This window comes from Apium graveolens, unplaced genomic scaffold, assembly GCF_009905375.1.
Source record: "Apium graveolens cultivar Ventura unplaced genomic scaffold, ASM990537v1 ctg6605, whole genome shotgun sequence".
Classification (NCBI taxonomy): domain Eukaryota; kingdom Viridiplantae; phylum Streptophyta; class Magnoliopsida; order Apiales; family Apiaceae; genus Apium; species Apium graveolens.
This window is the reverse complement of record NW_027419628.1, coordinates 74,665-86,800: the sequence shown is the minus strand read 5'-3', so window position 1 is coordinate 86,800 and position 12,136 is coordinate 74,665. Positions and strand designations below refer to the sequence as shown.

The 12,136-nt window shown below is 35.4% G+C and overlaps 1 protein-coding gene across 1 annotated transcript; it reads right to left on the bottom strand.

The window, feature by feature from the left end:
- Positions 1-8,161: 8,161 nt before the first annotated feature.
- On the bottom strand, positions 8,162-9,013 carry LOC141703389 (uncharacterized). Its single transcript, XM_074506918.1, has one exon. It carries the CDS (start codon positions 9,011-9,013, stop codon positions 8,162-8,164), a length of 852 nt encoding a protein of 283 aa, XP_074363019.1.
- Between the last annotated feature and the right edge of the window lie 3,123 nt (positions 9,014-12,136).

Below are 12,136 nucleotides of genomic sequence, written 5' to 3'. Positions count from 1 at the left end.
GTAGAGATTCTGTGTTCTTGTATTTTGTTTTGGGTGTTTTGCTGTATGTATGTGTATATGTATATGTTTATGTTTTGGTGTTTGATCCTGTAATGATAGTGTTTCTGGAATTATGGTTTTCTGTTAGGGTCCGGACTTGGATAACTAGTCCGGACTGATAGGGTAGGATTTGGAGCTTGTAATTGGTTGTTGTTTTTGTGTTGATGTGTCGTTTGATTTCAGAGTATTAGGCTAGTTTTGGGTGTTTAACTTCGGGGTTCTCTCAGTTTGGAGCTCCTGCTGGGTTTTGGAGCTTAGTTTTCTTTTGGATTGGGTCTCCGGACTGGCTACCTTTGGATTGTAATAAAATTGATAATAGGGTAGTCCGGACCATCTAGCATTGAAAATAAATAAACTGTAGGGTTATAGACTAACCTTTGTCACTTGTTTTAGGTTTATGGTCCGGACTAAAGCTCTTGCCAAGGCCTACATAACTTGCTATTCGGGGCCATCTAGTTCGGATTCTGAGTATTCTGAGCGGGTTAAAATGGGTAAGAAAGCTTCTACTTCGGACTCCGAGGCCATAACGAAGCTTTCGGTTGCTAAGATCTCCTCCAGGAAGGTATCGTGCAGTCCGGAGGGGCTATGGGTTGAGAATCTCGGGTATTTCGTGACTAAGAGTGAGGAAATTGAGGATAGCTTTTACTATAGGAGCATTAGGTCCGGATACGCTAGGCAGCAGAACGCAGCTCCGGGGCCTTACAATCAGGAAGAGTTGGATAGGAAATTTTCTGGGAGCATAGTGGCTAAGGAGCCTTATGAGTTGAAGGAGGAATACGCCGCCTTGGACCATGAGGAGCAGGATTCTTCAGTCTGGGCTGCCTTTCAAATAGATCGACGGATTGAGTGGAGGTGGCCGACTCCGGACGAAAGGATTTATCATAGGCCGTCTGATGGGTTTGTTCCGGTATGGCTGGAGCATCTCCGGTCCGGGTGGAACCCGCACTGGCACTTGTTTCTCAAGCATTTGTGCAAATATGTATATAAGGTTTCTCCGATGCAGATTACGCCCAACGGAATAAAGTGCATGACTTGGTTTATTGCCACCTGTAATAAGTTTAAAGTTCAGCCCACTTTTAAACTATGGCATCACTTATTTCATCTGGTCCGGTCCGGTCAGACCCCTCTTTATGAGATTCGGTTCCGGGCTGCTGAGTGCGGTTATGGGGGTTCTTATAGGCCAGTGATTCAGAAGTCTTCTCTGAAGCATTGGAATGGAGAGCTTATCCTGCTGAGGGGCTTGGATTTGTTTTATCTTCCCTACATAGCTGCTGAAGGAGTCCGGACTAGTTTCCGAAGGGATGTTCTCCGGGGGGATGCGCTCCGGATGATTTTTGCATTTTGTGAATGCTTGGGTTTTCAAATGACCCGGGATACGTTTATGATGTATAGGACTATGCATAGAATAGGGTGTAAGTAGTTTCTTTTTGTCCGGACCTTGTATATGTTTCTTGTATTTGTTTATTTGCCTTGATTCTGTATCGGTTTTGACTTGTGTTTTTGGTTTTCTTTGCAGGTTTGCCCCATTACAATCCGGACATGTCGTCTTCAGCGTACAGTGATGCTCTGAAAGGTCTGGGCAAGGCTTTCAAGTTGCCTAAGAAGAATGTTGTTGCTGGCTCCGGATCGAACGCCTCGGCTGAGGAGGGATCGCAGAGTGATGTCGTCCCCAATCCGGGGCCCGAAGTTCCTGTGAACCAATCCACTCCGGAGCGTAATGTTGAGTTGGATATGGGTAACGAGTTTGACAATCTTGAGGATTTAGGCCCTATTGGGGAGGCTCCGGGTGCTGATTCTGGGCGGAGGAGGAAGAGGCTCCGGACTCTTGGGTCGAAACCTCCTAGGGCTGAAAACTATGAAGCTGGCTCCGGGTCCGGGGCTGGCAAAGGGAAAGCAGTTGATGTTGATAGTCCGGATGAAGATGGTCCGGTGCTGGAGGAGAGGGTGGCTCGTTTCATGGCTGGGATTCCGACTCAAACTCAGTGGGGTAAGATGAATGGGTCCGGATTCGATGCCACAATGAAGGAGTGTTCCCGGCTTTGGGGTCAGGTATTTTCTTTCTGTTCTTGCTTCTTGTTTATTGTGTTGTTTTGACTTAGAATATTTTTCTAAGTTTTTCTGTCTTTTGTAGCTTGGTAGATATATGGCCGGATCCGCCTCTCTTGCTTATAATGAGATTAAAGGTTTCCGGAGCGTTGTTGCAGATAAGGATGCTGAGATTAGTCGGCTCCGGGACCAAATAATTGAGAAGGATAACTCTTTGTCCGGGTTGAACAAGAATCTGAACGAAGTGACTATCCGGGCTGATAAAGCGGAGAGGGAGGTTTCTGATTTAAAATCCGAATTGGCAGAGCTCCGGAGGCAAATGTCAGCTGTTCGTCCGGAGGCTGAGGTTATTGAAGAATTTAAAAGATCTGAGGAGTACGATAGAGCTCTTGCCAATGCTGGTGCTCCGGAGATAGCTCGATGCTGGTTGGTTGCTGAGAAGCATATCAAGACGAATCCGGAGGCTGATTGGGATAGTTTCGTATCTGAGTTTATCAAAGCCAAGGAAGATATTGAACTTGGGCTAGGTGAACCAGAGCCGTTCGACGGTCCTTGCCCCAGTTTCCTGCCTCCCAATGCTCCGGAGTCCTGATATATATTTTATTTGTAAAACTGCTACTGCTACTGATTTGAGACTTGATAATATTTGGTTCTTGTAGTATTTTGGTCCGGGCTTGTTTGAGGCCGTTGAATTTGTAATGAATGCTTTCCTTGACGCTATTTTACTTTGTTTCTGTAGTTTGTTTTTGCCTTAGAATGTTTTTGCCTTAGAATATTTTCCAAGTAGATTTTTGCTCTAGTCCTGACTAATAGCTTGTCCGGACTAGTGGCTGCTTTTAGTTAGAAGATTAATTCAAACTAAAAATTGGTTGCTCTAGTCCTGACCAACAGATTGTCCGGACTAGTGGTTGCTTAGAGATTTAATTCTAATAGAATTTGGTTGCTCTAGTCCAGACCAATAGTTTGTCCGGACTAGTGATTGTTTTAATTTTGAAAATTAATTCTAAGTAAAAGTTGGTTGCTCTAGTCCTGACTAATAGCTTGTCCGGACTAGTGGTTGCTTAGAGATTTAATTCTAATAGAATTTGGTTGTTCTAGTCCGGACCAATAGGTTGTCCGGACTAGTGCTAACAAGCTCAGTCCCGCAAGCAGAACCCTGATAGACCCCAGCACGTGAGACGTTGGCCCGAGCACGTGACGGGGACAACTATCACACATCAATCATGGGAATAATCAGGGCACGTGTCAGAGGATCCTCAAAACACTCCTCAACCAGTCCCGCGCTGACACGTGTAAAGCATCCACTCCCGCCAGGTGTCCTCCGCTCCCAGAACCAATGGTTACGATTCAGAGGTACCAACCCCAAAACCCTACCCTTGGGCTATAAATAGCCCAAGAAGGTGAGGTTTTGGGGTTAATCATTCTCACATACTGACATATACACACAGCCATCTCTCATTCCTTACTATCTTCATCTTCCCCAAAAGCGAGTTCTTACTCTCACGCCGGAGGCGCCGCGGGATCAAACCCCCCTTCCGGTGTTGTTTTGTAGGAGCCCCACATCAGCTACACCACCACAGCAGCGAAGGATCCAGGCACGACGACGAAGGAGCAGCTCCGCCACCAGGAGTTATCAGTTAAAATATATATATATATGTATTATCAATACTTTTTTTTTTAATTTAAGAGTTATTTAAAATTTAATTTAAGAAACCACTAGACAACTGTTATCTAATGGAGTAGAAAATTGTCAGGTTAACATAAAATTGTGCTAAATTAAAATTTTAATATATTTAATGATTTGTAAAAATGGCTGGCAACTATCTTAACGACTATTATTGAAGATGCTCCTAAAGCTCGATTTGCTTATGGGCTAGGCTCTCGGTTATATTATCACTAGCATGGGAGACGCGAGTTTTTTTATTGCTTCTCATGTAAATCAAACAATTACGAGAATGCAAAAGTCATAAGGTTATAATATGTCCGAGCAGAGTCGAATATTGTCAGACTCGGCTCGTACTCGATTAAAATTTCGGTCACGATTTTGAGTTTGAACTCAATCGAATCTTAAATTTTAATCAGACTCGGCTCGTACTCGATTAAAATTTCGGTCACGATTTTGAGTTTGAACTCAATCGAATCTTAAATTTTAAATTTAAAATTTGGCTCGTAAAAATTTTGGTAGGCTCGAATTCAACTCGAAAATTCGAATTAATTTCACTAAACATTAACGAAAATTCAAAATATAGTTGGTTCGGCTCTCGTTCAGCCCGAGTTCTACGATAATAAATAAATAATATATAAAAATATTAAATATTTATATAAAAATATATTTATAATAAAAAAATTAAAAATAATAGAGTAAGGCACGCGAACCTTATGCGCCCAATAATTTGAACAATTTGAATAACTTTCGCCTCTAATAACTTATGAGTTATACCCATCCAACATATCAAAACTTAGCCAAAAAGCAAATTCTAGCCGATCAGGAAACAATTGGGCCGGACAACAATCTCCTAACGGGCCTAAACCAATGAGCATGTCCAGTACAAGGACCTCTCCTACCAAAGGTTAAAAGTTCAAACAAAAAATATTTATTCTTTTTGTCATTGCATGGTGATGGGTCTATGTCATTAGTTTTTTAACTAACGTCCGTTAAAAATAAATAACGGAATGCAATTGGGTGAAAAAAAAATTATACATGAATCATACGTTCATACGTGTGCCTATTATTATATGTTGATCATTTTTGTGCAAAACAATTATAACTTATGTTATCTTCATGCAATTAAGTCTCTCTCTCTATATATATACTAATATATATATATATATATATATATATTAATATATATATATGTACGTATTATCATTTTTTTAATTTAAGAGTTATTTAAAATTTAATTTAAGAAACCCCAGACAACTTTCAAAATTTTCTATCTATTGGAATAGAAAATTATCATGTTAACATAAAATTGTGCTAAAATAAAAATTTAAAATATTTAATAATTTATAAATGGTTGACAACTATCTTAACAACTCTTATCGAAGATCTCTTGGAAATCGATTTGTTTATGGGCTATGCTCTCGGTTATATTATCACTAGAATCGGCGATACGAGTTTTTTTGGTGTTTCTCATGTAAATCAAACAATTACGAGAATGCAAAAGTCATAATTAAGGGTATAATCGGTCTGAGCCGAGTCGAGTACTGTCAAACTTGACTCAGTAGGTTAAATAGAGAAAAACTATTCTCTTGGTCACATTTTCAAATCACAGGAGGAGAATTTATGATTATGCCTCATGAGTCAGAGTCTGTCGCTTAAATGCGGTTTACCTTGGTTCACGTGATTTGCAGGCTATTGCGTGAACCCGTAGGGTTTACCCAGTGCGCACCCAAAGGGTAGCGGCTACGGGTTACCTACGATAAACAAAAAAACTTGACTCAAACTCGATTAAAATAGTTCGATCTCGATTACGAGCTTGAGCTCGATCGAGTTTTTAATTTTAAATTCGAAATTTGGCTCGTAAAAATTTTGGTATGCTCGAATTCGACTCGAAAGTTCGAATTAATTTCACTAAACATTAACTAAAACTCAAAATATGATTGGTTCAGATCGAGTTAAGCTCGAGTTCTATGATAATAAATAAATAATATATAAAAATATTAAATATTTATATACAAATATATTTATAACAAAAAAATCAAAAATAATAGAGGTTCGATAAGACTCGCGAACCTTATAAGCCGAATAATTTAAAGATCGGGCCGGCTCGATTAAAAATTCAAAAGCTCGAGTTCAAGCTTAACTCGATTATTTTCGATCAAATTGTTCGCACTAAAACATACGCGAAAATACACGCAAGCGTACCTGATCACAAGTACAATAAGATTTAAGTCGAGTTCGTTTCCACAAAGACTGGTTTATGTTAAGTTTAGATTATGCACTTATGTAACAATGTATGATTATCGTTCACAGCTAAGACAAGTAACCAGTTTGAGTTGATTAACTATTTAAGAGATTATACTAGCATGCATTAACTAAGAGATTAAAAGTGATTTATCTATATGAGAATTAAACATGTGATTCTAACTACATTAAATATTTCATTTAAAATGTCTTTATCAATAGTATGCGATGGTGATGATAACTAATCAGATAACATGAAACTAGTATACGCTATCTTTCGATATACGTATACCCTACTACCAAATATCCACAATCAAGATAGAAGTTAAGTAAATACCAATTATGCTCAGACCATATATATTTATAAAATTTGAAAATATAACAGTTTAAGAATAAATTATCTATTATGATTACATGGGTCTATGTTTATTAGTTTTTTAATTAATTACGTACGCATATTTTACGAGTCGAATTCTTATTTCTAAGATCTCTAAACTCCACTCTTAGTTAACATAGGCTATATACCAGTGATAATCATGAGAGTTGAAGGATTCAAATCTACGGCACAGATCTTTACGTATAAAATATTTTCGAAATATAATAGGAGCCCATATACAATATATTGAAGGGGCAATTGGCAAACATTTGGTAACAAAATTTACTTTGATTATTCAATGAATAGTACATTGGCACTCCTATAATATTCTATCAAAGATAAGTAGTTTAGCTGTCCAGTTTTGAATATTTGTACCCAATTAAATGTGTGTTGATTGGCACCTCTCGAGTCTCAATAATAAAATCCTCAATGGCCCCAATGTGTTTTTTGTCTGGCATTCTATTTTACTAACCCACATTTTTAGAATTATTCCTTTCATGGGCCCTTTGGGTGGCTCTGTCATGTTTGTTTAAATCAATTTGCTTATCTGCTGCATTACTGCCTAATTGTTTATCTAACCCATCTTATAACGTTTTAATTAAGAACCTTGAATCCAAGTTCACTATCATCAATTTATTTAGAAGTTCAAACTTGACTCACCCTAACCAAACTTTGGAAAATGAATTTAACTTTATATTGTTACAGGGGAGTATATAGTGAGTGGAGTCAATTGATCCCATTAAATTGAAAATCGAGTATTAATTTTATAATAATATTAAACATAATTTTGATCAAAAATTTATATATAAAATTAAAATTTTTGACCCCACTTAAATAAAATTTATATACAAGATATTGAAGTTATTGATTTTTTTTAAATATTTTGACCCACTCAGTTAATTTTCTGGCTACACCACTCGTTACGAGGACTGACCCCAGTAATACAAATCAGGGTACGAGGCTATCATCATTTGGGAGCATATTTTTAAAAAAAGAACAAAAAGTTATTTTAAATTATAAATTTAGATAGAGGCGTTGAAAGAGTAGAATTGAGAGTGTATAATGAAAATAAAAATTGTTCTAATAAATTTAGTTTACACAAGAGATAATTCTAAAATACGTAGTTAAATTTAGACCTTACTCATAATGACATTAAGCATAATTTTTGAATTTTTGTTTAGTCCGATTTTTTTTTTATGATCTCTTGTTTTATGTCAATTTTGTCCACAAGTTTTTATAATGAAAATATTGACATTGAGTTTGATATCTTTTTTGCTAGATACTAAAATAAGTGACCTTATTTTAATATTGGGACAAAAAAAAATAAACACGTATATTGTTATCGAGAATTTTTATCAGTAGCATCACATCGTGCTTGTATAATTTGAAAAATTGTTATCAAAATACGGATAATTTATCACATACAAATATGCGTGTCAAAATTTTAGGATCTCTGACATTAATCTAAAAAAATTACAAGAAGATTATAGAATAAACGCTTAATTGTTCAATCTTTTGTAATTAATCAGATACAAACGACGGACAATACTATGAAAATCATAATTAAATAATTCTCATTGCACTTGAACATGTGTTAATTGATGAATGCTGATAAACAAGAAGTAAGATAAACATTCCCATTGATATGAACAAAATAAATATCTTCATTCAAAATCATACGAAATGTACACAACAAGCTTGCTTAATCAAAGAACTTTATTAAACCTCAGCTTAATCATAGTAATTATACAATTAAACTTACAAATAAACAAATTACAATTGCTTTGCTTGAACTAATAAGGATGAACATTTTTACTTAATCCACCACCACTAACATTCGTAAAAAAACCAACAGGTTGAAACGGAAGATGCGATCTCCGTCGATCGTAATCCGGATATATCCCTTTACTCCTCAAATACACTTCGTGTGCCGATAACGGCGGTGCCGTCTTCTTTCCTTTCTTCACCGTCTTCTTTTCTCCGGCGATTGGTTTCTTCTCCGACGACGCTTCTCCGGCGATTTTTTTCTGAACTACTTTCACATCTCGTTTCGCTTCGTTGTTTAGAAACACGAAAGCGTCACGGCCGTCGCTGTGACTCCGATGTAAATACTCCTTGAATCTCCATAGCTTTGAGAAACCGGTGGAGTTGCTTTTTTTCGAAAGCTCCGGCGTTGTTTTCTCCCACTCGCAGTACGGTCCAGAGGCGATTCGGTTGACGGCGTTCGATTCGCCTTCTGACGGCGGCGATTCGATGAACACTTTCTCCACCGGCGGCCGTGACGAAAGTTTGTTCTCCGATCTCTTGTAATCTTCAGGTGATAATAACAGATCTTGATTAAATAACGGAAAATACGGCCGGATCTGAGGTTCGGTGTTGGCGCCTTCGCCGGCGATCACCGTTGAATCTGAGCCGTTGATTGCGAATGTAAAATCGTCATCATCATTTGCAACAGCTTCATTACGATCATCTTCTTCGACTTCAACTTCATCAGAATCGTCGTGTTCACTAGTTAATTTCAAAAAACTCAGCTTAAAATCAAAATCCTCCGAGATTTTCGCGGCGATCTCAGCGAACTCTTTTTCTTCATCTTCGTGAACAAACAAGCTCGGAGATGAGCTCCGTATCTCTAAATCAGCCTGCATATTTGATCAATCAGGTCTCTTTTATGTTTTTGTGTATTTCGTATGTGTAATTGTCTAAGTTGCGAGAGAGATTGAGAGAGAGAGAGAGAGAGAGTATGAGGAGTAGGTGAGGATGTGATGAAATGGATGACTTGAAGAAATGGTGAAGGTTGGGTTATATATTGGGAGAGATTTGAGATAAAGTTAGATAAAGTATGGCGTAAGATGTAAAATAATTTTTAAGTGTACAAGTTTGAATACAAGCATTCTCCAATAAAATATGGATTAATCATTGGGTTTTTTTTAAAGGGTTGTTTGGAGGACAAGAATTGTTTAACGAAGGTGGTAGGAAAGGGAGGTGGAAGAATCAACTATTTGCGCATTCGCGTGTTATTTTTTTTCCTTATTTTCTAAAGTTTTAGTTATTTTTCTGAATATTTAGTATTTACTGTATAATTTAGGGTTGGGGAGTAATTTCCCGTCAATAATAGACTCGTCTAAAAGTGTTATTTTTAAAATCAGTGATTGATCAGGATTAAGTGACAAAGAGTGACTAATCGACTCGATTGATAGGTTAAAAAGATGTTAGCTCTAGTTGTAAATTTATGTTAATTTTTTTTTAAAAAAATTGGTCAAGAATTAACAAAAATCAAATTAATCGATTTTTAATCGGCTTAATTGGTAAATAAATTGAAAAATATGTAGAAAAATAATAAAAAGTAAAAAAATTTAATAAAAATAAATAAAATTTGATTTACGTTTACATAATTATTTTTTTAATAAATATTTTATATATTGTATTAATTTTTTGCTCCAATTCAAATTAATTTCGTTGTATTTAGTTTTATTTGATTGACAATTCAAATTTAGTAAAAATACTTAATTTCAGAAAAAATATATTTAAAAAATCTACCATTTCTTTGGGGGCAAATTTTTGATTATTACTCACTCTCTTTTCTAATATATGAAGTTTAACTTCTTGACACACATATTTAGGAGAGTTGATCACATAGCTAAAATTATTTTTTTTAAAATTATTTTTTGAATAAAAATATGAGATCAAAACTTTATTCCCAAAAAAAATTTCAAAAATAAAATTAACTATATAATCAAATCTCCTAGACATATATGTCAGAAAGTGAAATGTCAGTATATGAAAAAATAGACAGAATACTACTAATGTTGTTGGAAGTTAATTTTTAACCGCGGTAGTTGGATGAAGAAATAGGCCTTCTGGAAACATTTGACCCCGACACATAATTTATGTCGTTATGCACGTGAAAAATATTAAAGCATTAAACTATTCTTCTAGTTACAGTAATATCAAAATCTATTAAAAAAACTGTGACAATACGGAGTAGAATAGTATTTGTCCAGAAACGTTTGTTCATCGTTGATGCCACGATTAATTTGGACTAATAAACTCTAACGAAAGTGATGAAACCCATGACACCATTTGTTTATGTCCGAGCCCTGACAACTACCAGATTGTCTAGATTTATTGAATGACAAATAGGTTAACTATAATTAGTAAATAATTAGTACGAAGAATCTGGGAAATCTACTGCATGTTGTCTAACTCGGGGGAGATGTCCTGGGTTGGCTGGGTGAGTTAACGCGGTCAACTCGGATGTTTGAAGACTTTGACTGGCTGATGAGTCAATATTTGCATAAGCTGACCGGATGACTTTTGAGTTTTGAGTTAATTCGAATAAAGAATTTCACTGATGGGCAATCCGCAGTTGTGGGGAAAGGGTTCAGGTTCGTGTATAAATTAGAACTGACAATTCGTGTCGTTTCGTATAATTTCGAGTTTCGTGTATTTTAGGGTTAAAATAAAAATTGAAATGAAATTAATTTGTGTGCTGATGTTCCAAAATGAAAACGAAACGAAATATTTTGTGTAAACACAAAATGAAACGAAAAGTACAAGAAAATTTTCTTTTCTAAATAATTATACTATAAACAATAAATATCTTATGTATTTAGCTTGACTTATAAATAAATATACTATAAATCATGCCTTTCTTTTCTTTTATATCAACACAAATAATTATTTGTTTAAAAAAATCGAGGACAACAAGGATCGATTTGAAATTTTCGAGTCGAGGAAGGGTCGATCTACTTGAATTATCAATCTGATCATGCCTTCTAGGACAAATACTACTAGGCGTGATGTCGAATTAGGCGGGTAAATATATAGAATTTATATTTGTTTATTAAAATAGAAAATGAAAATTAATTTGATACATTTAAAATCAACAAAGTAAAGTATTTGATAAAACTCGATTTTTATCGTGTGTTAGTAACCATCTTCAAACACATGTCTGATTTTAGACATTTCTGTCTAAAATTTGTATGCAAATTTATATTCGTAATACGGACATGCAATCACAAGTAATATTTTTTTATTTTCATTTTTTGACGGGACATAAGTAATGAATTCAACGTATCTTATGCCCTCCATATTTGACTTTATACAATATACTTACACTTACACATGTGGTGTTATTAATTTAATACCCCAAATTATGTCAAGATCAACTTCCAAAATAGATAGCAGTAGCACTACGTTATTGCTAATTCAATAGTAATACAAATTCGATATTTACTCAATAAATTAGAGGTGACAATTAGTTTGTTTTTATTTTCTTCCAAAAAATAGATTCAGAATTGTAATTTTATGTTTCGTATTATGAAATCTGTTATGCCACGTTTTGGCATGACAAATACTTTTTAATAATTCCGTAATTTGTTAATTATTAATTACGATTAATAATTAATTGCTTAAGATTTAAGTTATCCTCTCTCCGAAACGAGGAAAGAATCAATTTCAATAAATCAATAACGGAAAATATCTCTTAATGATATTCTTCAAATTAGGAAGATATTACAACGCTCAGATTAAATCAAATAAAATCGGTAATTATCACATTAACGAAACTTATCCCTAAAGTCTCTTAGGGATAATCCGAAATTTCACAGAACTGCGTATGCTTGATCCAATATAAATTGGTACGCAGACATTTTGGCAAAGGGATCCGATACAACGAGACAAATCGAAACACCTCCCAAATCCGACCTCTCTTTTTCATAAACCCTAATCTCACAATTAAACACAAATCGCTTAAATATTCCAGTAAC